At 39.9% G+C, this 26,797-nt stretch overlaps 1 protein-coding gene across 1 annotated transcript; it reads left to right on the top strand.

The window, feature by feature from the left end:
- Positions 1-5,108: 5,108 nt before the first annotated feature.
- Positions 5,109-17,824, top strand: LOC122038089 (long chain acyl-CoA synthetase 6, peroxisomal-like). The gene is made up of 23 exons (XM_042597669.1): positions 5,109-5,457; positions 7,416-7,476; positions 7,542-7,619; positions 7,918-7,989; positions 8,082-8,163; positions 9,722-9,827; positions 9,911-9,987; positions 10,360-10,404; positions 10,488-10,574; positions 11,418-11,507; positions 11,619-11,698; positions 11,791-11,884; positions 12,626-12,714; positions 12,835-12,923; positions 13,267-13,396; positions 13,481-13,599; positions 15,224-15,347; positions 15,427-15,513; positions 15,965-16,068; positions 16,147-16,232; positions 17,113-17,199; positions 17,278-17,364; positions 17,439-17,824. The coding sequence occupies exons 1-23, from the start codon at positions 5,340-5,342 to the stop codon at positions 17,523-17,525; spliced, it is 2,079 nt and encodes a 692-aa protein (XP_042453603.1). The 5' UTR covers positions 5,109-5,339; the 3' UTR covers positions 17,526-17,824.
- The last annotated feature ends 8,973 nt before the right edge of the window (positions 17,825-26,797 follow it).

The raw sequence follows: 26,797 nt of genomic DNA, 5'->3' as shown, positions 1-26,797 counted from the left end.
CTTCTTCTGCTCGGCCGCCAGAAGAGTTTGAGCTTTCTTCAGCTCCTTTTGCTGCTCGGAATAGGAAGGGCCCTGAAGGCCGGACGAATCAACTGCGGCCTTCAGTTGTCGCAGCTCTTCATCCACCAAGGCCAAGCGGTTGGAAACCGCAATTTCCTCCACCCATCTTTGGAAAAAGAAAATTATAGTTATTAGCTGCCGATCGGAAAGAATGCATACAAAACTTAGTAGAGCAAACTTACCCCAGTGGCCTCCCGCATGTGGCTATTGGCCAAATTTCCGAGGGGTATCAGCGCTGTGCGTGCCCGAGCATCAACCCACATCTCAGCTAGGGGCCCTTTCAAGGTGATGGTGTGCTCGGGCGCAGATGGACGGTCGGCCTCTGGCAGCAGCTCTTTAGTCGGTAGATGAAGCGTGACCCGAATCGTGTGGCCATGACCGGGAGTCGTCCGACCGGCGGTTGGAAGGGGATCAGAAGCTGGTGCAGAAAACTGCGAATGAATGGTCGAGCGCTGGGCTGAGTGGCGAGCGGGTGGAAGGGTACTGATTGGAATAGGCTCCACTGGAGCAGCTGGCTCGTCCCAATCCGAAGGAGTCCGGTCGGACAAGATGGTTTCGGTCTCTGGCGCCTTGCCCCGAGCAGTTGCAGTAACCCGCTCGGATGATTGGACCGCTGAGGTCGCCGACCGCAGGGGAGTCTCCACTCGGCGCCTCTTTTGTAGAGGCTGCTCCTCCTCCCGAACGGAACCTTCCTCGGGGGCAGTTCGTTCTCTTGAGGGGGTGGCGCCGCTAGCCACATTTTGTTGGGAAGCTTGAGCGGCCGACTCAGCTTGAGTTCCACTCTCTCCTTCATGGGATCCGACCGGCTGGATACCCAGTGCTTCCATCTCTTTGGCAGTCGCGGCTTCCAGAGCGGCCGCCTTTCTCTTCAAAACACCGGCCATGACCGAATCCATGACGATGTCCGCTGCAAAGAAAGGAGAAGAAATCAGTTAGAAATCAAAGCAAATGTCCAACCCAAATTTTTACCGAAGCCGGTCGGAAGAGGAGTCCGTATAGGACTCAGCCCGAAGATGTACATCACTCCCTCGTGGAGAAGTTTGTTGATGTCAAGTCGCAGACCGGCTAGCATATTTACAGCGTGGAGATAGTCCGGTCGGGTCTTGAACTTCTTCAGCTCGGGAGTGGGGGGCAAGTTGACTTGCCACTTTGTCGGGAAGGTGGCCTGATCGGGCATACGGATGTAGAAAAAATAATCCTTCCAATGTTTATTGGAAGTAGGAAGTTTGTTGAAAAAGACCAAGCCGGGCCGAGCTTGGAACATGAAGATGCCCGGCTCGGCTTGCTTGGGGTAATAGAAAGAAGACCTCCGGTCGGAGGGGATGTTGTGAATCTTAAACAAAACGACAACACCGCAGAGGAGGCGGAAGGTATTGGGTACTAAACTGCCGACCGAAAAAATTACAGACATCTATGATGAAAGGATGTACAGGAAAAGCGAAGACCGTGATGGCGGTCTCGGAAGACCTGAAAGCTCCATGGCGGTCTGTGAGGCCGGCGGAAGGACTAAGCGAATTTGAAATCCTGGGATTTGAAATTGTCTGTCAAAATATCAAGTCCCATTGTTCGAATCGGGATTGCATAGTAGTGTACCATGCCGAGCGACCGATCTTCGGATTGGAAGAGCTAGCCATGGGCCGATCGGAAGGAGTCAAAAGGCAGGGGAAAAACAACAGCAAACGAAAGGAGGCTTCAAGGATCGAAACTGAGAAAGAAATGCGGAGGAAACACCGGAAAGTAGGAAGGAAAGATATAAAACCTTGCTGCGGGGAAAAGGATCAAGGAAAAGGCGCCGGAGAGCGTCGGAGTGCAGAAACAGAATCGCCGGAGCTCCAAAGCGCAAGGGGCAATGGTCGAAATCGTGGAAGCAAGTGAGGGAGAGAAGAAAACGAAGAATTTATAGGGTGAAGGCCGGGCGGCCTCCACCGTTGGATCCAGGTCATGGGAATCAAAGCATGCATCGAGCCGTCCATTTCGAATCGCTTCGATCACATCAAAACACCATGCCACCGCCGCCGTACGCCGATGGCAGTGCTCCATGTGGCATTCAATCATTCGGAGCATTTAATGAAAGCATGCTCAACCTTAATGTCGAAGATTGGCGCAGAACACGAGGAGATCCGATGAATGCCGTTGTTGATTCGCTTAAGGCTACCTCTATGGTTGGCCGAGCGGAGGATACCAGCACGGATGAACCGCTCGGCCAGATTCTTAGTCCAGTCAGTCGGACTATTCGCCTCCTTCGACTAGACTTGAAAGGGAGGCAAGTGATCCGGTAGTAAGAACAGGGGACCCCGCCCTATGGAGTCAACGCCACGTGGAAGTCACAGTGGCAGTTGTCTATCCGAAGAGGGCTGGGTCCGACCGGCCGGCCGGCCGTCCGGTGGAATCGAACGTCCGGAGAGGGATGGGTCCGATGGTCCGGCCGGTGTCTAGTTGATGGTTAAAGGCGCCCTGTCGAAAGTCAGGATTCCGGCGCTCAGCGGACAAGATCGCAGGGCCGATCGGACTGCACGCTCGGCCAAAGCCATCAGGCAGCATACTGCTAATAGTCTCCACAAAGCACGTGATTGAGAATCTCCAAGTAAACCACCGTATACATCCGGCCGGATGTCGCGGAAGTTGGCCGGTCGGACGCCCTTTAGGGAGTAAGGGCAAAAGGACAAGTGACATCTTTTTCTGACAGCGGGTATGTTCCACATGTAGGCCATACTCCAAATCTTATGACAGGGGGTTCCGCTGTCCCATCGAGGACATGCTTGGACTGTAGCAATATGGGTCAGGTAAGCTCACTGACAAGCCCTTACCGAGGTATGGGCTGCGGACAAGTACGCGCCTCGGTGGGCGTGTAGAAACTCTTTCACCGCTCTATATAAAGACCCTCATCCTTCGCCGGAGGTACACGTTCTAATATTTTGGGGAGCCACTTTTTCACTGCTTGCTTGCCTGACTTGAGCGTCGGAGGGTCGTCGCCGGGAACCCCTTCCCGGCCCGACTTTTGTGTAGGCTCGCCGGAGATTCGTGCGACCAGACGGAGGACTACGTCATCGACTAGGAGAGCGCCACGTGCCCAGCGTCCGTTGGTTCAGCGATTCGGACAGGATCAGCATATAATTAAGATTACTTAACATGCCAGGGAAGTTGTGTCTCTTCTCATGCATTTCAAGCAAGTGTTGGATATCAGCATCATTAGGTAATTTTAAATATTGGGCCCCGAACACTTTATTATACATCGACAGGAGTTGAATAGGCATTAGATGATAGTGTTTCAACAATTTGTAGGTACTCATCATAATGATTAGCAGAGACTCCATACATCAATTAACGAATAGCCGCTGTGCATTTCTGAAACAACGACAAATCTTTTTTCTCGTCGCATCGACCTTCCATTGAAAATATTCAGAATTATTTTTCAAGGTATCAACTATATAAAGAATAACCTTCCTTGCATTCAGAATCGATGCTAGAATATGTCATCAGGATATACTGACTTATTAAAGAAGTAATTATTGAAAAGATGAACATATCCGACTTCACAATTCCGATTCAAATATCTTTTTCTCTATGTTCTATTGGAAGAACTTTGAGCTCTTTGACATATCGTTTGTCACACTCATATAGCCGGAGCGTTCTTTGTTCATCAATATCTTCCGCATCTTTCGTTAATTCATTTCTCCAGAATTCATGGAGCATAATCGATCTAGATTTTCATCCATTTGGAATAAATAAAAATATTTTAGTGGTCGAAAGAAGCATAGAGTTGAGAAAATAATAAAAAAATTGAAATATTGAAAATACATTTATAGAGAGTTTTTTAAATTAAAAATTAAAAATTAACAGTTCAATCCCAACTAAAATTTAGCCGTGAACAACTACTAATTTTTAATGTCCAATAACATTTTTTAAAATATTTTTTTATTTTTATTTCTATAAAAATTAAAAAAAGAAATCATTTAAAAAAAAATGAAGTAGTGGGAGGGAGCTCCCTCAGTGTTGCCATGCCCACGATAAGCCTCGGAGCTTCCATTATAGATGTACTAAGGAGACAATTTAAATTCTCGTTCACTAACAGTGTCATTTTTATAAAATGTGAAATCTATTATCCTGACAACCCTTTACGACTATTCCACACTATTAAGAAAGAGTAAATAAAGAAATCGAAATTAGCTATTATATGGACATAGTTCCATGATCCTAGCGTAGCTGGTACACGTATATATTTAAAATTTCATTATCTTGAATTATACTTTCTCATCTAAAAATTTATTATGTATCGTAATTTATTTATCTATTGTTTAGTAAGTAGATTATTTGAGATGGGTGATATTTCTCATTCACTAAATTAAATCATCTTTTTTATTGATAAACTTATCGATCGACAAATTTTTCATAAAAATCATTATTATTTTTTATTAGGGCACCCATAATGAAATGATAAATGGATATCATAATGCCCATTCATCCCTCTCCCTTCTTTTTTTATTGTTTTTTTATTTTTTAAATGGTAATAATCTGATTTTAAAAATATTTTTTAAAAATAAATTATTATTAAAAAATAATATAATTTAAATATTTTAAAATATATTTATTTAATATGATATAATTTTAAGATTATTGAATGGATGTAAGATTCATAAATTAATGTTAAAATAAATATGGATGAAAGATATATGTTATGATAATGAGTATATTATAATAAAATTATATATATATATATATTTAATAAGGGACAGTGTTTTAACGAAAATGAGTTGCGGAGGCTTTTAATGAATAAATTAAAACATGCAGACTTCGCCGAGAAGCTTACCCCATGAGCGTAACCGATGTCGTTTACCTGAGTTCTCTGGCATTTCAAAAGTTTGTGGGGCTCACACTGACTGTTGGTGAAATGTCAGGTAAAAAATGGGTGTATGTCGAACAGAACCGTCTATTTCACATTTCTAGATGGTCTTTTATCCATTTCCTTTTACGTGGCCGAGCAGCCACGCAGTCCAGAAATGATGTCTGCCGTCCCGATGTAAACATCTGCGCCGTCCCCGCGTGGAAAAAACAAGGCGAGGAAAGAAAGCTTAGGACGGAAGGGTTAGGATTTGGTGCGGCTAGTCACCATCCACAGAATCGAAGAGTTGTTGTTTTTATGGCTGGACTCGCTGTTCTTTTTTGGTAGCTTTGCTTTGATCGTGATCCGGAGGGACTCGGCGTGGCAGAAGGCGGCGCAGTAAATCCCATAAATAAAGCAAAAAGGAAAACGAGAGGGGTGATAGATATCAAATCGAGGCATGGAATCCGCTGCCCGACGCCGGCTGCGGGCCATCTCCGGCCATCTTCTCGCCTCTGGCGATCGGGATAGGAGTTCTAACCTTAGCACCAACGCAACCGTCGGCGAGTTTGCGCTTGGTACATGTTCTTCTCCATTCTCTTGGTTCTAGATCGAGTTCTATTTCGTAGTTTTTTTCCCGTTTCTTCTCCCGCTTCTTCTTTAATTTAAAACCGGTGACATGCTCATTCCCTGCTTGCATCGGCAATATGATTATTGTAAAAGGATTCTTTCTCGACGACTAATTAAAGTGGCTAGAAAGTAATTCCTGATTCGTCCAACTACCATGGAAAAGCTAATGGAAAAGAGGAGGATAAAGCGAGTTTCCGATGGTCAATTTTTATTCTTATTCCGTACCGCGTGTTTAAAAATTACACTCGTGATCCGTATTATCGCTTACTCTTGTTTCTTTCTTTTTGCTGACTTCTAATAGTTCGCTGGCTCCCGCTGGTTCTCTTGCTCATTGTTTTGATGATATATGATTTTTTTGATCTTATGATGTCAACGTTATGCAATCCTCCTTAAACCAACAAGCTTCAAAAGTCCTTTTTAAGTTCAAGTTGTTGATATGTGAACTGATTCTGAGGACCTCTGACCATTGCCAAATCTGACTTCGAAGTAAAGAAGTATGGGGAGGATTTTTTTTTCCTTGTCTTGCTTGCGCTAATAGGCAAGAGTCAATATGATGTGAGATACTATTGCTAAATCTTGTACGCATGGAGGTTGAATTTACTCTCTAGTTCTATAAAACTTCTCCTGTGGGTTGAGTTTTCAAACGGTCAGGTGGTCAATGTTTTGATGATGAATGTGCTATGATTTTGTTCTGAAGCATCTGAGATTACCTCACATGCATACTTGGCTTTGTTTAGTAGTTCTAACTGGTCTACCTATTAAGTTTGTGTTATTAAATGGTACAGGACCAAGCAGGAGCCATCCAATTTGTCTGTGGCATCTGTTGTTGGGCGTTGAGTAGTTATCCTCCTATTTCATGAACCTTCACTCTAAATCATGATGTTTTTTTGTTTTCGGTAAAATGCTTAGTTTAGTAGTCCATTTAATGTTACTTCGTGGCATCTTTTCACTGATATGCCAAATGCTTGTTCATCTACTACTTGTGATGCTTATTGTTTCATCCAAGTGTTTTTCCAGAATTCTAGTATCCTGATACAAGTTTTCACTGATTACTTGCCCATTTTTGGGGATCAAATGTGCAACTTTTTCTCTTAAAAAGATTATTTCGTCACCATCTCTAAGGTCATTTACATATGCAATTATTTTTTTTTTTGGAACAAAAATTGGTTGATGCTACTTTAAGTCATGACAGTAACTATATTTGTCATTCAGTTTATTTGAAGTTTCAGCTTGAAAGGACTTATAAAGTTACTCAAAATTTCTCTGGCTGTTCCTTTTCACTTGCTTTTAGGTGGTAGTTCTTACCTTTTGCTTACATGGATGCCTGAGATTGTTAAGTTTACAAGCCCCTTTCTCTTCTTTGCACTTGCTAGGACAGAGCAGTCTTATTTATTTATAATTTTCTCTTCCACTCAACTAATTCTTAGATTTTTATGACAGCTTACAGTTCATGTGATAAATATTGAGTATTTCCTTTAGAATTATAACACATTCATAAATTACTATCAAGTATAAACGAATTTTCAATTTCTTCTGTTCACTTTGAAGGAAGAACAGAGGATGAATATATTTAATTTTGTACAATTCCTTCATTTTATTTCAATATGAATTTCGTGAAAATAAAGGAAAGGAAATTTGAATATCTAGTAAACACAAAAATATGCCTGACATCATTTTCTTCCTGTTAATTTAATCCAAGTAAACAAAAATACAAGATGAACATAAGTGAGTGGATGGATTCATTTCTTTTCTTTCCCTCACTTAAATCTCTCACCATCTCTTGTATTTCTTCTCTTCTCCTCTAAGTAAACACAACATTAGTCAGCTATGTTTATAATTAATGATAGTTCTGTTTTATTGCTGCTGTAAATTAGATTTTCTTATTTCATGTATTTTGGTTGTGCAGCACAGGGTTACAGTGTTGTTCTTCCTGAGAAATTGCAAACTGGGAAATGGAATGTTTACAGGTAGACTTTATACCAGGGTTGCACATCTACCTATGGTTTACCTAACAATTATTTTAACTTGGCAGATCTGCAAGATCACCACTGAAGCTAGTCTCTAGTTTTCCAGAGCATCCGGATATTGCAACACTGCATGATAATTTTGAGTCAGTATATATTTTGTTCAATCCACGCCTCCGAGTAAACGGAGCCTTAATTTCTATTTTGTTCTATTAATCTCTTCTCCAAGCTCATGAAATCAGTAGTTTTATTTATTATCACACACCATAAAATAATTATAAAGAGTGTTTTTGCTATTAGTTTTATGACATATGAACACTAAATTCATGTTAAACTGTCATCTTCTATATACAATACCTTTTACAATGTTTTTTCTGAGAAATATCACTTATTCAAATATGATTACTGTCACACTTAATGGTGCTTTGCTTAAATGACTATTAGACATGCTGTAGAGACCTTCCGAAATTACAAGTATTTGGGGACAAGGATTCATATGGATGGAACAGTTGGGGAGTAAGGCACTTCTAGTTTTTGTCTTTTGAGATGCCTATCATGTTATTTTGTTCTACTTTTATTTATGGTGTTAGTGCTCTATTTTTTTGAAGATACAAGTGGATGACCTATGGAGAAATTGGTTCATCTCGGACAGCAGTAGGATCTGGCCTCATTTATCATGGAATACCTAAGGTAAGCAATAATCAATCAGATATATTATTTTTGTTGATTATGACGAAAAGATGAGTGAATAAAAGTTCTTGCAAGATGAGAAGGATAAGAAGACATGTTTGAATATACCATTAGGAAAGAGTAACTGCTACAGAGGTTCCTTTTTTTATAAGTGGCTTGAAAATTTTCAATCTAGTGGACTTCTGTGTAGTGGGGAGTCGTAAGTTGAAGCCCATCAGTTTCTAAGTAGGAGTGGGCATAAAAACCAATATATCCAATCCAACTGAAACTCGAAAACTAATTCAAAAATATCAGATTTTTTGGGGGGTTGTTTATTCAATATTTTTGTATTTAGGGTTGGGATTGGTTTTTTGGTTCTTTATATAAATCCCTCCAAAAATTTGGCCCTTACCATATTATACAAGGTATTTAATATATATCTGATTAATTAAATTATTTCTTATTTAGTTAATTAATAGTTATATATATTCTATATGTTTTATGTTATCAAATATTAATTGTATATTCAATATTTAAAAACCTAGTTAATTTTGGGGAGCTGTATAACTGTGATTTGCACTGAGTTTCTGATTTGTTCCACGATTTCCTGTACTCACTAGATTGATCAATTTGTCTTCGTCATTTGCTCCTGTCTTAGTCGTATGTCCTCACCTTGAGTCTTTTTTCCTATGTTAGCAACTCAATTCCCCTTACAATATCTCTTCTACCTTTCTACCTTCCATGTACCCAGGACATAGCTGAGATGGTAACCATGGGGTAGACTTGCCACATTGAGCAAGGGTCAAATCCCAGCAAAAGCCATGGATATACCCTCCCTCATGGGGACCATTCTCCTGATTTACCTCTACGGCGACCGCCGACCTTTTACTTCATGAGATCATGGTTGTTCACTAGAAGAATTAGGATCTATTGTAAATAGCTTAAAATGCTCATTTGTCATTGTTGACATTTTTATTTAGCTACTTGAAATCCATCATATTTAGTGAGAAGAATTATGAACAATTTCATTCTGTTCATAGCAGTATCTTGCAACTGAAACACGACAACTATTGTATGTCATTTTCAATCCACATTTCATAGTTTTAGTTTAATTCTTGTATATTGATTTTGCGAATTGCAGGACTTGCATTTAATTCAATAACTGTTGTGAATTATAGCTTTCTTATATACATTTTTATAACTCAATTGTTAGAAAAACCTTATATGTTGCTTCTGTCAATTTGCACAAAACTAGTCTAAAAAACCACAAATTCCTAGAAGCTCTATGATTCCTGAAAACCCCAAATCTCTGCAACCTAAACCCAACCTTCCCAAGTTTTTTTTTCCAGTTATGTGTCCGGAAATAACCTGGAGAGGGTAGGGTCTTTTATTTATTTATTTTTATAAAACCAACTCGACTCAATTGGTGCTTACCCTTTGCTAAGTCTATTCACTTCATGCATCTTACCTGAATTTTATTGGTGCTGTGGGTTTGATGAACCATTAAGTAGTTAGATCTGATTGATCTTTCTTCATCTTGTCTTTAACAAGAAATCATTCTAACATGCTTTATGGACAGGGTGCATGCGTAGGACTCTATTTTATAAACAGACCAGAGTGGATCATTTTTGACCATGCCTGCTCAGCATACTCTTATATATCTGTGCCTCTTTATGATACACTGGGTATGTTTTTTTCTCACTTGTCTTTGTGTTTTTTTCCCTATTCGTTTGGTTGGTAATCAGTACAGGCATTGGCATGCCTGCAGGACCTGATGCTGTGCAGTATATAGTTAATCATGCATCAGTCGAGGCCATTATTTGTGTACCCCAAACACTGAGCAATGTGAGTTGGGTGATCCCATGCTTTCTCTTTGGTGTTTGATTTTTTAGTTAAGGCGTGATAAACCAAAAATCCAGATGCATTTATTTTCTGTTCTCCTCGTGCCAAATTTCCTAGGGTCCCTTCACACCTTGGATTTTTTAAAGTTGGAAAACCCAATATTTATCTCTTTTTTTCTTGGATAATTTACTCTTCTGTAAATTTGTCCCAAATCCTTGCTATGCAGATTTCCTCCTAATTATATTTATTCTTGAATAAACTTTAAGTTGTTTTAAACTGAAGGCTAACCTTTACTACTGTCTCTGATTTTAAATCTTTATTGAGCACAATGTTGATTTCTTATTTGAAAGTTGAAACTTATATTTTTGTTTGCAGCTACTTAGCTTCTTATCTCAGATGCCATCTCTTCGTTTGATAGTGGTAAGGTTACTGAAAGCTAATTCTTTATTCTGATCAGGAATAATTATCTCCAGTTTTTTCCTTAATTTTGATTTCTTTCATAGGTTGTTGGTGGAATAGATGAGAAGATGCCCTTGATTTCTTCAGCGATTTCAGTGAAGATTATTACTTACTCAAAATTGCTTAGTGAAGTAAGTTGCTTTTACCTTATGTCTTAAACTTTCTCAAGAGCCAAGATTATGCAGCAAATAGAATTAAAGAACTAATGTAGACCTATATCTTATTATATTATACTTTAAAAACAGTTAACAAGGCATCATGATTAAGACTTTAGAAACACTTAACAAGGCTTGGTTTTAATACATTGGAATGATTTATATCAATGGAATTTCTGTTGGGTTGTGGACTTAATTGAATGTTTGTGTTTTGTTGTTTGACAGAGTTACCTCTTCTGCATAGAAATTGTGCTATTTGAGTCTTATTTTGATCAACTGAATGTCAGATATTCCTTTTAATCTTTTATTTATTGAATGATACTTAAACCTATGTGTCACAGTGCAAATTCCAAAATGCAGTAGTAGGTCCATCAAGTCAAGGTATTAACCAGAACTACATCATTTTCAGTCCACCACACAATTTGACCAAAGACTCGAAATCCATCTTTACATTCTGAGAGGCATTTGGTCTGCTGATTATTTTTAGGAACATGCTTGAAGTCAATTCTTTTGGTAGGATACATGAGGCAAAATGGAAAATGAACAATATAGGAACTAAAAAATGGATCCTTGGTCTACAATTTTAGCCTAACTTTGATTTTTTTTTTCTCCACCATCACTGCAATTATTATTTGGTGTTCTTGTATCAATCTTCCATTTTTTTTTTCTAGCTAATTACAGGAAATTGAAATCCCTGACCCATTTCTTATTTTTAATCAAAATCATTGTCTTGCTCCAACATAAATTCCTGCTAACTACATGTATCTTTAAGTGCGATCTTCTATTCATATCCTCAATTAATTCTGGATTGTTAATTAGGGGCAAAGTAATATTCAGAGACATTGCCCACCAAAGCCTGAAGATGTTGCAACTATCTGCTATACCAGTGGTACAACTGGGACACCTAAGGTACTCTAAAAGTTTCAGTTTGGTACAAAATGCTGTATGGATCTTCATTTAGAAGATAATATCTTCTCATATTTGTTATTTGACTAATAATGGATGATTGATGTACAATAGGGAGTTGTACTTACTCATGGAAACTTGATTTCAAATGTTGCTGGATCTAGCTTGACTACTAAGTTCTATCCTTCAGATGTGTTAGTGATTCTTATCTGCACTTTACTGTTTCTTGTTCTTCTATCAGGTTGATCAAGGCGTTTCTAAAATATTTATTCGTTTTCTCTTGCAGGTACATATCATATCTGCCTTTGGCTCATATCTATGAGCGTGTTAACCAGATTTTGTTGGCATATTATGGAGTTGCAATTGGTTTCTATCAGGGGGTCTGAATTTCAATTCTGCTATGACTTTTATTTGTTAAGCAAAAAAATTCTAGAACTTATAGTTGTATAAAATAACACAGAAATAGCTAGAACTTCTGAATTAGTTTAATTTTTGTATGAAAGATTGAGAGTAGTGCCAGACTTATTTTCAATAAAAGTCCTTTTATGGTTTGGCCAGGACTTACAACATTGCTAGTTTTTTGTAACTTATAGAGGCTAACATTATGAAAACTTTTGACATGTTTGGTGGTTCTAAGCTGCATAGTTTGTTTGTTATAGTTGGTTGAGTAACTTGAATTCCCATGTTCCTGTTTCAAGTACTTTAGATCATGTTAGATGCACAGAAATGTAATGATCAAACTGGTTGATATTTGTCTTTCAGTAATGAAACTGTACACAGACCGCTCAGAGTTAGATTGTGTGGTCCAAATGGAGTGTATCGTTTTAGTTGCAATGCTTTATTTTTATTCAGTTTAATAGTGAGAGAAAGAAGTAATGTAGCTGTGTTAGCACTGCCCACCTATATATTCACTTAAATAAAAAATATCAGTTCCCGTCCAACTGATTTTCTTCTTACTATATAGTTCTTTCATTGTTGGGAAGTACCACTACCATTTCAATTGCTGCCATTCGCAAGATTAAAATCCTTGAATGTTCAAAGTTCCATTTCTTTGATAATAGCTGCCAAGTTGTATCTAATTATCTTTTCTAGATTCTTTATAAGGGTTACTCAATTTCCAGGATAATTTGAAGCTAATGGAGGATATGACAGCTCTTAGGCCTACCATATTTGCTAGTGTCCCTCGATTATACAACAGAATCTATGATAGGTAACTTGGTGTTGTCTATTTTTTTCCACCAAATAATAGATATGTAGCCTTTGGTATAATTTTATATATGAATTAATGCGTCATTTGCCATTGACTGATATGTAACTCATTTCATTTTAGTGTGATGAATCTGGTGAAGACATCTGGTGGCCTGCGAGAGAGGTTATTTAATGCTGCCTACAATGCCAAGATGCAAGCAATAACAAATGGTAAGAGGCTAAGAGCTGAACTTATCTAAAAAAAGAAAGAAGCATCTATAATTTAAAAACATCACGTCTATGCGTGATGTCATTTGGCCCTGTATCAATTTAATGGACGTTCACTGCTGTGATATGCGTGCGACCTATCTTAACCAAACTACACATTTTTGAACTAATCACTGATGGACAACTATTTTCTCGAAATCTGATTATATTGCTCTTCAAAACTTACATGAACTTTATAAATATCTAAAGGTTCTATTGATAATGAATGTGTATCAAAAGCAAATTATGAGAAGGATTCATCGTTGAGATCCTTGTAGTCAATAAAAGTTATCTATTATCTTTTCAGGAAAGAACCCATCACCAATTTGGGATCGATTAGTATTTAACAAAATCAGAGAAAAGCTTGGAGGCCGTGTCCGATTCATGTCTTCAGGTGCCTCTCCATTGTCAGCAGATGTTATGGATTTTCTACGAGTGTAAGGAAAATTCCTGAATACTGAAGTACATCTGCTTTTACTGTTGTGATTTGCTCATTGACTTGCTGCTAATCTACCTCTCAGGTGCTTTGGTGGTCTGGTTGTTGAAGGCTATGGGATGACAGAGTCATCTTGTATCATTAGTGTAATGGATGCGGGTGACAATTTAACTGGTCATGTTGGTTCTCCACACCCTGCTTGTGGTGAGTTTGAATATTACAAATCTAAAAGTGATCTGAAATTTTCTTTTTTCACATGTGCAGATATTATACATGTTTTTTTTTTCCTGTATGGACACTATAGCGGGCTTTAGTTGAGTTACTAATAGATACATTGCTGTTGTTGTTATCCTCCATAGTAAATATAATTATATGATTTTCCTTTTTTTCTTGCTCACTTTTTCTTTCCACTCTATAATCTAAGAGCACTTGCATAAACTTAAAGAACTAAATGGTGGTGTTAGTCTTTGACCATTAGATAAACCTTTAACACAAACAATGCATCTAATATTCTACTAACTAGTTCCCATGAAGTTTACTTTTGCATATTTGATGCTTAGAAAAAAGATTGGCATCTCAAACCTCTCACTAATATCTATGTACTTGTATTGTTGCGTCTAAATCACCATTGATGTCAATTCTAAGACTCCCTTTCCCCTCCCCCTCTCTCTTCTTTTTGTGTATAAACTAGTTGCAACTTTTGTTGATTAGAGTTGGTCTATAGCAAGTCTTGAAATATTGTTGCATGCTAGAGTTTTGTTGTTCTTTTGGATGGTATGGTTTCGGAACCAAGCTATGTTGGCACACTTGATTTCAAGCTCAGCTGTAATGAGTTTAATCTTTAACAAGTTTCTCACCTAATGACTTACATTTCTAAAGTTAAATTGAGTGCTGTGTAGTGGATATGAACATTGATTCTTGTAGCATCCAACTCAGCTTAATCCTATGATTTTACATAATTCGTATTAAGTAATGCATAAACATATCTCAGTTGTCGTTGTTGTTTGTTCTTGTCCATAAATATCTCAGTCCTTGCTATATATCGGTTGTCGTTGTTGTTTGATAAACATATCTGTGTCCTCGCTAATGCATGTAGTCAGTTTTTCCTTTTTTGGCTACTTTTGCTCTACTTATGTGAAATATTTGCTATATATACATGCCATTAGAGAGATTATCTCTCTTGGATTAATGAATCTGCTGTTTGATTTTCACATTATTTGAACTGAACTTGAATTTGAACACTTACCAATAATTTTTTCACTACTTTTTAAAATTTATTATTATTTACCAGTTTTGAGTGACATTTGAATGCACAATGATGATTAAGAAGAAATCAAATGCAATGTAAAAAAGAGAAGGGTAAAGAATGATGAAATTAAACGATTGTTAAGATTACAGCAAGGCATTTATGTATATAAATTTAGTCAAGCATCATTCATCTAAGTTTAATTCAAACTAATGGCATTTATGATAGGTTTGTAGACTAAAAAGACATATATGGACTATCAAATGGTGAAAATAAACTATTTCATAGTTTTGAAAGGTGATATGTATTTGCAGCAAAATATACATATGTGTGTTCTTCTTCGTTTGCAAGGATTTTATTTATGGAAGAAAGAGAGAATTCTAACATTGATTATCCACTCATTGTTTCTTGTCATATCCCAAGATACTCTTGTTTGATTTCTTTTTATTTTTGTTACATATTATGGGAGACAGTATTCCCTGGCATCGATATGAATGTTGGGGTTCCATTGTTTATCATCCTTAACTCCCTTACTATTTATGGACAATATTTGATTTCATAACAATGGATATGTTCTGATAGAGATCAAGCTTGAAGATGTTCCTGAAATGAATTACACATCTGACGACCGACCATATCCCCGTGGAGAAATTTGTGTGAGAGGTCCACTCGTGTTTCAAGGTTATTACAAGGATGAAGTGCAGACGTAATCGAAATAACTATTATGTTTTCTTACAATTCTATTTGACTATCTTAGATTTCTGAAATCTCACTTAATTTGACAGCAAGGAGGTAATGGATGAGGATGGCTGGCTCCACACAGGAGACATAGGATTGTGGTTACCCGGAGGACGTTTAAAGATCATTGACAGGTAAATCTATTTCCTGTTTCCACACAGCAATTATAACCCCAAGTTATTCTTCCTTATCTTGTTTCTAAAAATATATAATTTTGTTTTTTTGTCTTCCAACCATTGTGTCACCCACGAGGGAACTGAAATACAGGTGCATTATCAATATAAAGATTCACCAAGGGAAGAGTAGCTGAGTTTTTTGTTTTTTCTTATTATAAATAGCAAGAATCATAAAGTCCAATTGTTTGCGGTATGATGTTAGCAATAAATATAATACTATTGCTGAATCTGAGGATATTTTAGGGTAGATCCATGTGTTAGCGCACTTTCAATCCCCTTGTGGACGTGCAATTTATATTATGTCTAAGAGTTCTAACTTCTTATCAATGGTTTGCAATTTTTTTCTCTTTGTAGTCAACTTTCATCTTTAGAATTACATCTTTTGTTGCATTTATGAGAAACATTACAGGAAAAAGAACATTTTTAAGTTGGCGCAAGGTGAGTACATTGCCCCAGAAAAGATAGAGAATGTATATGCCAAATGCAAGTTTGTTTCTCAAAGCTTTGTCTATGGTAAGTTCACCAACTATCCTAAGATGACTTTGAACATATGATTTATGCTTTAGCAATGCAAACCTTAACTGATGCCAGGTGATAGCTTCAACTCCCATCTAGTTGCGATTGTTTCAGTTGATCAAGATGTATTAATAGCTTGGGCTGCATCTGAAGGAATAAAGGTTGGTTTGCATTCAAATTCCATTTATAATGAAACCTATTTCTGCTTAACTCTAATCCACACATACATAAGATTCTGTTTTCTGTTCCCATTGCACTCGACCAGAACCTGGGGACTATATTTTTAACTTCTGGCTCTCATATTGTTCATCGTGCCTGTTTCCTTAGGAGGAAACGTGGCGGAGAAAAGAAATAGGGAGATGAAAATTTCCTCTTTAGAAGAGGGAGGAAAAAACAGCCAATTTTTCTCATATACTTTCAGCATAAAAAGTAGGTGGAAAATAAGAGGAATGAATCGATTCAGGCGAGTGTCTTAATTGCCATCGTTTATGTATGATTACTCAATTTCAAATGGGCACTGAGGCTAAATAAAGTCAAATTCCACTAACTCCTAAGTAGGTAAGAACAAGGGTATCATTGCCATTTTAAAAGGCCTCACCCTTCGTATACAGGCTCACCAAAGATGATAGCATCGGGAGTGCAAGTTCCCTTAAAGAGGCTAAAACACAATGGCAACTGGTAACTATGCCAATTTATATGAAATTTAATTTAGTTGATCCTTGGACCTTGGTGGATTATGTGCTAGTCCGACAATCATTGTTGAATATTCAAACCATGAGATTAACATCCCATCCTATGAAATTCAAGTTTATTTGCATTTATATATGTTTTGTGAGATCCGGATTCAACTGGACTGTCATTCTGAGTTCTTTGTCTCATTGTTGAACACACTGTACGAGATAGACCCTGTGCGTGAAAGGTGTTTTCTACTGAATTTATCTCTAGCTTGCCTTACGGGAAGGTCGCACAGCATATTATCTTTAACTGGTTTTTCCAACATTAGGAATTCCTGACTATTTGTTTTACTTTTAAAATTTTCAGTATGAAGATTTAGCCCAGCTTTGCAGCGACCCACGGACAAGGGCCGCAGTCCTTGCTGATATGGATGATGTTGGAAAGCAGGCTCAGGTTATTCTTCGCCTTGCCTGACCAAATCTTACATCTTAGATTCAAATTCTCATAATCCTTAATTTCTATGCTTTCCAGCTGAGGGGTTTTGAATTTGTCAAAGCTGTCACTTTAGTCGTGGAGCCTTTTTCTTTAGAAAATGATCTACTTACCCCAACATTCAAGGCAAGCGTTATAACCTTGTTTCTCCCTTTTAGGTTGTATGAAATATGTTCCTTATATTTAGTTCATCTTACCAGATAAAGAGACCTCAAGCGAAGGCTTATTTTGCCAAGGCGATAGCAGATATGTATGCTGAGTTAGTGTCACATCAGAAACCAATATAAAGTGCATCAAAATTACACCATTTATTTGGAAGCTGAAACACTTTAACATCTCTTACAAAACAAGGTTTATCCTGCTTAAAAACACACGCGTGATTGAATAAGTTGCAACGCAATGCTATATTGGTGGCTACAGATTGCAAGTGGGCTCTGGATAGGAAATTGCATTATTTTGTCCAATCCATCTCAAGTGAAACTTTTTAAGGCGGCGAGAGATATTGGGATGTTATTTTTTCACTACAAATAATCCAGAAGCTTTGTATCTTGAGTTATATTTCTTAATGATCATTGTTATTTGTTCATTTATGTGTCTATCGGTGTCTTTTTCTCTACAAATTTTCCTATGATAAATCCAATTGGCTAACCCATGAAATCATGCATCATGCATGATCCTATTCGAAATCAGCAAAAATAGTGAGTTGGGATGTACTTCTATTGTTGTTTGAAATCCATGAAAATAGTCAGAGTTGGGATGTGGTTCTATTGTTGTTCGAAATCTGTGAAAATAGTGAGTTGGGATGTGGTTCTATTGTTGGGAGCGTTAGTGCTAAGCTAGGGAAGGGGTCTTCGGTCTTGGCTTTCCGATACTCAAGTTAGTGCTTGGTCTTGGAGAAGAAAAAAGTGAACTATAGTAAATGGTATGTGCAAATAAAAAGTATCGCATACCTTTGTCTGTAGATAGAGATTCCTTTTATAATGCTATTGTTGCATTATGCACACATTTTAAAGCATTAACATGTTTCTCAAAGCTTTCTTCAGAAAGAACATGTCATAAAGTGCTCCTGATATCTTTCCTCAAATGAGCTTGCAAATCGTTGTGAATTAACAGGCTGTAAGCTTCTAAAGGATGATTTGTTGATGGGATATTCTCTGTCCTTTCAAGTACAAACTTCCAAAAGAGTACGATATAATAGGAATCTAAGTTCCACTATAGGCCGACCGATGACCACTTGGTTGGTATATCGTCAGCTTGGCTGTACAAAGTGTAGTTACTAACCTATTCTTCACTCAATTTTCATGTCGTCGGAGAGGCGCATTGTATCCGATCGGCCCTAAAGTCCAATCAACAAGGACGGTGGGTCTGATAACTTAATATTTGGCTCTTAATCTCAACTACAAGTTGTGAGGGATGGCTATTCGAACGGTCTAGTCGGCCTTTCATGTCCGATCGACTCTGAGAGCCCACTCGGCCAACCTTGCCTGGTTCGTCGTTCACAGTCTTGCAGTCCGTCCGACCCTGCGACTTTAATCGTTTGACTTGGACCTCCACGTCAACCGGTCCGATCCTTACTCTTTTGACCCGCTTCTAGATGAATCTATCTTTATCACCGTATCACAAGTCTTCCTCTTAAGTCTAGTTGAAGGAGGCTACGAGTCCAACTGACTAGACACTTAATATTTTTTACAACCTTCCTTCCCGATCGGGCGTTTTGCTATATGAGACGCCGCTCAGCTTGAGCGATTACTGCCATTACATATCCTAAGGAAACTTACTTCTTCCCCGTCGAGAGACTCCGAGGTTGACGCCACTCAGCTCAGCGACACTTAGCTGTTTGTTATCTCTTTTCTGATCGTTTTCCCGAGTGATCTCCTGTACTCTAGTGACTTTTAATTGCTGCTAGCGTCATCCTAATTTATTAGAAATCACTCAAATCCTTTACCATTAATGCAAAGCATGCCGAGTATGCTTTTTCATCATACACATCCTAATCATTTTCATTCCTCATTAATGTCATATGTGATTGAATGCCACATGTTACACTTTCATGCCACCAAATGTCTGATATGATAGGCGACTGTTAGGATTCAATGTGATAGCTGCCCTTTTGAGTTGGGATGACCCAGATCAAGTCTCGTTTTTCTATACCCTTGATCGGACAATTTTGAATAATCAACGGCGAGATTTTTAAACCCTCCTCTCTCATCGGCACAACATCGCTTTCATCTTTGCCTTTGTCTTCGTCCTCGTCTGTTGCTTTGCTCTTTGCTTTTTGTCGCTGGTGGTTCTCGTCCAATAAGTTCCTTCTCTTTTCACTTTCGATCTTCATCTTGCTCCCTATGGCATGTTTTCCTTCTTCCCCTTCGGTTGTCCTCGGATTGTGGTTTACCTCCACTTCGTCGGATTTTAATGGCGACGAAGTGGATCAGATGACAATGCCCTACCATATCCCTCTTGATCACAAGCTTGCCATCTCGTTTGCCTATGGTCTGGTCTGACTTTTTTCAAAGATCAGTTTTACTCCGACCTTCATTTTCCAATCCATCCTTTCTTCGCTGAAGTTTATAGATATTTACATATTTCGTTACAACAACTAGTGCCTAACTTCTTTAAACTACTGTGCGGAATAGTAATATTGTTCCGCCTGTATAGGATTCTTCTTAATCATCGTATTTTTCATTATTTTTATTACCCTAAGCAGTTCGAACCAGGCATCTTCCTCTTTCAAGCCCGGGTCAACACCATCAACAAGGGCTAGAATTCCCACTACTTTTACGTTCAACTTCCTTGCTGGGCTAGCTTCCCGATCGACTGGCAGATGTAGCTACCTAACTCCCCTGAACTAGGAAGATATCAGTGGGAGCCGACCTACCTCCAAGCCATAGCGCAGCTGGCCAGCTTGAAGTATCACATACACAAGCTGCTGTTGGAGGGTATTTTGTATATATTTGGGCTGAGTCCTATGTGCGCTCGGCTGCCCTGCACTTTTGGTGAGATACTTTTCCTTCCCTTATTTTTGGGGATAATTGATTTTTTCTTCTTTTTTGCAGCTAAAGTGATGTTTAAGGCTTTACTCGGTGACTCCACTAAGTTAACCGATGGAGAGCTAGAAGCTCGTGGAGTTGCCGAGTTGGAGAGCAATATGGGTGATTGTCGGTTGATACTTCGAAAGCGCAGACAGGTGAAGGAGAATCGAGTTGAGTAGCGGGGAGTAACGCTGCTGCCAACACTGGCGAGCTACCTCCTAAGCGGCTATCCTTGGTGTCTATACCGGTGCCTTTGGAGTCAACGACTTCTACGGAGCCATTGATTCAATGCCAATGTTGCAAGAGACTCTGAACGGAAGCTCTTGCTCGCTCAGCCACTTCAATCCCCCAAACTTCTGTCGTTGTGTCTGCACATCGACCACCTTCTAAATGGGGAGAGAGCTCCACTTATGCCGCTCTCGAGAGAGCCACGAGTGGACCAACTCCCCCATCCTCTGACCAGACGCCTTCGCTCTTCGAGCTACCATCAGGTGCAATAGTCTTGCAACCTCTATCTTATCTGATGCTAGCGCCGGCCGGCCTTGCGGCCCCTTTCTCCACCATTCTTTCTACTCCAACGTCAAAATCCAAGGGCAAGGCCAACTCGGAGCCAATCAATTCCAGTTTGCACAGGCATGTGACGACCATCCTTAGATTACCAACAGACGAGTGGCGTTACCCCAATCTAGAGGAGCCATGTGTGCCTGAGCATAAGAGTAGGATTCAGGGTCCCTTGGCTCAGACCTGGGCGAAAGCCAGAGACAGGGCGACGACCATCCCTCCAGATGAGTTGGCTGATTGGTTTAGCCAAAATTCCACTGGGGTAAGTTCGTGTAGTATTTTAAAATTTATACTTTTTGCTCGGCCTTACATAGCCTATTTCTTTGTGTACCAGTTTTAGGTGGATGACTTGGCTATCTGCCAAAGGTTGGCCCAGTTAGACCATGAGCTCAAGTACGTGCAAATAGTGAGCGGGGATGCGAGCGCTTCCCAAGTCTTGATCGAACGCTTAATTACAAAGGTGACACAACTAAAGGAAGACTTGGAGAAGCAATTTAAGCAGATCCTTGGATCCGAGCAGGCCTTGAACGTGTAGAAGGACAAAAACCTCAATTAAGCCGTTAAGCTAAAGAAGCTTAGGAAACAAGCCCATAATTTTGAGGCAAAAATCAGCTTGGCAAATGCTTGAAAGCTCAGGGCCATCAAAGACCTCGACATCAAAAGCAAGGAGGCATCAGCCCTGGCGAAGAAGTTGGAGGAGATGGAGGTGACTCTGGCCACATATCAAGTTGGTCGCACTACAGAGTAGGCGAGCCATGAACTCCAATGCGGCGATCATAAAAGAATAATTGATGAGAAGGACGCCGAGCTGCAAGCACTAAAGGCCAAATTTGTTAAATTTAAGGAGGAGTCTGGTCGGCTGGAAGCCCACAGAGTGGAGTATCTCTGCTGCAAGGATTTCAATAAGCTATTTATTGATCGGACCATCAAGCTGTTTGGCTATAACATTGATGGGACTATCAAGTAGCTAAAGGAGGGAGACTATCTCTCCATTGAGGTTCCTCCAACCTTTATAAAAAGGCAAAAGATCTTGGAGGTGCTCCCCGATGATGTGATTGCAGACCTGGTGTAGTTTTCTATTAAGTTTATTGATAGTTTCTTGTAGCAACCAAGTAACTTTGTAAAAATCTTCTTTGATTCAATGCATGCATGTTCAGCGTCTTAAAGTTATTGTTTTGTGGATGCACTAATTTATAGCTTACTTCTTTTCGTCTCTGAGGCTTAGCTTTCCCGATCTACTCGAGCACTACTATAAGAACTTCTACCATAGTGGTCTCCTATGTCCCAAGGAGGGTTTCTATACTTAACGGCAAGAGCAAGTCTTGTAGCTTAGTCGCTCGGCCTGAATCTTTAAAATTTGGTTGGGAACAAGCCCTTTCACAAGACGGTTGATCGGCTTGCTTGAGCGCAAGAGCTAAACTCGCTTATAACTCGGTCGGACATCATGAGAATTTAGGACACTTGGTGCGAGAACTTAGCTCGCTTATAACTCGGCTGAACGGCTCGAGAGTCTAGGACACTTGGCACGAGAGCTTTGCTTGCTTATAACTTGGTCGAATGGCTTGAAAGTCTGGGATACTTGACGCAAGAGCTTAACTCACTTATAACTCGGCTGAACGGATCGAGAGTCAGGAACGCAAGAGCTTAGCTCACTTATAACTCAGCTGAATAACGTGAGAGTCTGGGACACTTGGCGCAAGAGCATAGCTCGCTTATAACTCGGCCGAATGACATGAGAGTCTGGGACACTTGGCGTAAGAGCTTAGCCCACTTATAATTCGGCCGAATAGCTCGATAGTCTATAGGGATGACAATTTTCCTCGCGGAGAAAATCCGAAATTGGGATGGGGATCCCCGATTTTTCAGGGATGGGGCGAGTATGGGAATACTATCCCCATCCCTGAACCCGCTCCGAATATTATTATTATTAATATTAATAAATAATAATATAATTTTTTAAAAAAATATTAATAATAGTGTTAATATTAATATTAAAATTTTTAAAAATATTATTAATAATAATATTATTAATATTGATATATTAATATTAATATTATCATTAATAATTATTATTAAATAATAATAATAATATAAATTAAATTTGTGAATGAGACGGGGATGGGGGCGGGGATGGGGATTGGATCCCCGTGGGTTCGGGTTCGGGGAATCCCCGAACCCGAAAAAAGAAGAACGGGGCGAGGATGGGAATGACAAACCCGCCCCCGCCCCACCCCATTGTCATCCCTAATAGTCTAGAACACTTGGCTCAAGAGCTTTGCTCGGTTATAACTCGGCCGGATGGCTCGAGAGACTGGAACATATGGTGCAGAGCTTTGCTCACTTATAATTTAGCCGAACGACTTGAAAGTCTAGGCCACTTTGCGCGAGACCTTAGCTTGTTTATAACTCGGTCGAATGACTTGAGAGTCTGGGACACTTTGCGCGAGAGCTTATCTCACTTATAACTTAGCCGAACGACATGAGAGTCTGGGACACTTAGCATATAACTCGATCGAATGGCTCAAGAGTCTGAGACACTTGGCGCGAGAGTTTTGCTCAGTTATAACTCGGCCGAACGGCTTGAGAGTTTGGGACACTTGACACGAGAGCTTAGCTTGCTTATAACTCGGCCGAATGGCTCGAGAGTCTGGAATACTTGGCGCGAGAGCTTAGTTCACTTATAACTCGGTCGAACGATGTGAGAGTCTGAGACACTTGGCGTGAGAGCTTTACTCGCTTATAACTCGGCTGAATGGCTTGAGAATCTAGGACACTTGGTACGAGAGCTTTACTCGCTTATAACTCGCCTGAATGGCTCGAGAGTCTAGGACACTTGGCACGAGAGCTTAGCTAGCTTATAACTAGGCCGAATAGCTCGAGAGTCTAGGACACTTGGCGCGAGAGCTTTACTTGCTTATAACTCTGTCGAACGACTTGAGAGTCTAAGACACTTGGTGCAAGATCTTAGCTCACTTATAACTCAGTCGAACGGTGCAAGAATCTGGGACACTTGGCGCGAGAGCAAGCTTGCTTATAACTCGGTCGAATGTGTGGTTGTGCTCCTCCCGATCGAGGCCCCTTTGGGGTTGATGGCTACTCGATTGTTGCCGCTCGGACGCTGCTATGGGCTCGACAGGCGCCTCCTTTCTTTTGGCCGCTTGGAGTTCCTCCACATTTATGTATTCCGTAGACCTCCTGAGCAAATGGCCGAAGTCCTTCGGTGACTTCCGGATGAGTGACTGGAAGAACTCCCCTTCGGTGAGGCCCTGGACAAAGGCGTTCACCAATACTTCTGCGGAGATTGAGGGAATATCCATGGTCACCTGGTTGAAACGTTGGATGTAGGCCCTCAATTCCTCCCTGGGTCCTTGATTCAAGGAGAACAAATTGACACTTGTCTTCTAATGGCGGCGACTACTGGCGAAGTGGTGTAGAATTGCCGCTCGGAAGTCCTTGAAGTTGTGGATTGATCCGTTCGACAATCTCTTGAACCAATATTGTGTTGATCCGGAGAGGGTGGTGATGAAGACCCATCACTTCACCCCATCAATGTATTGATGAAGTGTGGCCGCATTGTCAAACTTGGCCAAGTGGTCATCAGGCTCGGTAGTTCCGTTATATTTCCCAATCGCCAGCAAAGTATAGTGCCTCATCAGCGGGTCGTCCAGAATCCCCTGCATGCGAAAATTATTGATTGATCCACTTGGGTGAATCATCTTCCCTTGGTGCCTTTCCTTTTCGTGCATCCCAAATGGGTGCGTCATCCGAGGAAGACCTTCGGTCCTTGTCCGTTCGACTCCTTTCTTTTGATGGAGTCCGAAAAAACGCTTGATGAAAAGGGATCAACGCATTGGGTATCTCCCCATATATGCTGATCAACTTCTTGTTTTGTCTCCGAACGGATACATGCTCCGCTCAATCTCCATATCCTGCTTGATGTCCCGCCGCTGATGTCGCGGGCTCATGCGCTTGGCACTCGGCCAGCGCTGGTTACTGTTACTGCTCCACTACCCTTGTTGCTCGGGCTTGTATAAGCATATCAAGCTCCTCCTTTGTCAGCGTCATCGTGGTGAGTCATCCAACATCTTCCATTTTCTAGTTTCAGATGCAGGCTACGTTCCCACAGACGACGCCAAAATGATCCTGTCTGAAAACGAGAGGGTGGAAAGCTGGGGATGTGGCTACTACGTCGACTGGCTATAGAACGCGCTCCACTCTTCAAAACAAGTAACATCAGTGTCAATCCAGGGAAGGGGTTACCGGCGTTGGTCTTCTGACGCTCAAGTCAGTCACTGGAAACGTAGAGAAAAGCGGAGCAATATTAACGCAAGCGCAACCAGTAATAACGCATACCTCCACTGGTGATGGACCCCCTTTATATAGAGCCCTGGTAGGTGATGTGCACGTTCCTTGAGACATGAGCATGTTCTCCAATATATCCTATGAAGGGACCTGTTAGGAAAGTATCTCTGCTGTCATACCTTAACAGGGCATACATATCCTTGACAAGATAGTAGAAGTTTCCGTTGTACGATCTGCCTATCGACCAAGCCTTGTGTCAGCGGCACTATCTCTCAAAAGGATATTGAGAGATACGACAATGGTCCCGCTGCTTGGCCTAGCGGGATAGCCGCTCAGCCGGGACTCCTCCGCTCTGTTGATGACCAGGTCTTGCTGCTTGGCCGAGCGGGGTAGCCAGACCGAGATTTCTTCGCTCTGTCGATCTTAGCTGCTCTTCCCTGCGGTGACTGAGTGTAGTAGCGTGCCCCTCCCGTTCAGACAAGCTCTCCGATCTCCTTAGTGACCCGCTGCTCCACACTGAGCGTTTGGTTGTCTTATCGTATTATCCGAGCTAGATGGTTGGCCTGCTCGAACACTTATTAGCCGACCGGCCTTCGTAGCCTCTTGCCTATCGGACCCTGATTGCCCCGATTGACCGCTATAACCGTCCTCCGCTCGGCCACCGTAGGCGAGCCTTTTGACATCATGGCGTTGACCACTTTGACTTTAACTTCCACCTTAGCAATTGACCCGTATCAGGTGGGCCCCCCTTTATCGCCGCATCAGATACCATAAGGGCCAAATTAGAAAAATATCATAGAGATATATCCCTAAGATTTTTTAATTAAACCCGTTGGAAGGAATCTATTTTGGGTTCCAAAGTCATGTTTAAATTAAAATTATCGTTTTGTGCATATTTTTTTAAATTTTTGAAAGTTAGACCTAAGACTTTTAGAAAGAAGATTAAATATTTAATTTCTTTAAGAGGCTTTGTCTAGAAGTGGTTGTTGTTTTAATAACCAAGAAGACCTAGTGCCTCTCCACAGCTTGGAAGCCAATTACTAAAATGAATGTTTAATTGACCTACTGTTAAAGCATTTAACTATTATAAAATTATCTAATACTTTCACATAATAATTTTTTTTCAAGAAATAAAATTTTATTACTTATCTGTTAAATTGGTCTTGTAATACTATTTTTTGTAAAATTTATTTTTCTGAGGAATTTTATCATCTAAGAGAATTTTTCAAAACTTAATTTTTTTTAAAAAAAATTCAAATATGGTTTATAAATTAAAAAAATCTCAATTTTCAAAACTTAAAACTTCTTGATTTTATTTCTTAGACTTTGCATAGATTACCCCATTTTAATGTGATCGAAGGGGGAGAACTAGAGATTAAGTCTAGGGGAGGGTATATATTTTTTTTTATTTTTGCACATATTTTTCTTTTATGCAAAATATATACTTGTTATTTCTATTACTATTTGTTTCTTGGTTTACCCTAACTTAACTTGGGTTGATCCACATCAAAAGGGGGGGGGCAATTGTAAGCACCTCGTAATGGTTTTGATGTGATCAACCAAGTCAAGTTAAGTCCTGTAGTTATTTTGATGCCTTGTGTCTAAGTGTGCAGAAAGTCAAGCGAAAGACGCAGCTAGTGAGAAGGACAGCACGAGAGAAAGCCGAC

This window comes from Zingiber officinale, chromosome 1A (genome assembly GCF_018446385.1).
Source record: "Zingiber officinale cultivar Zhangliang chromosome 1A, Zo_v1.1, whole genome shotgun sequence".
NCBI classification, from domain to species: Eukaryota; Viridiplantae; Streptophyta; class Magnoliopsida; order Zingiberales; family Zingiberaceae; genus Zingiber; species Zingiber officinale.
Note: the sequence above shows the minus strand (reverse complement) of the source record. Positions and strands in the feature narration are given on the sequence as shown.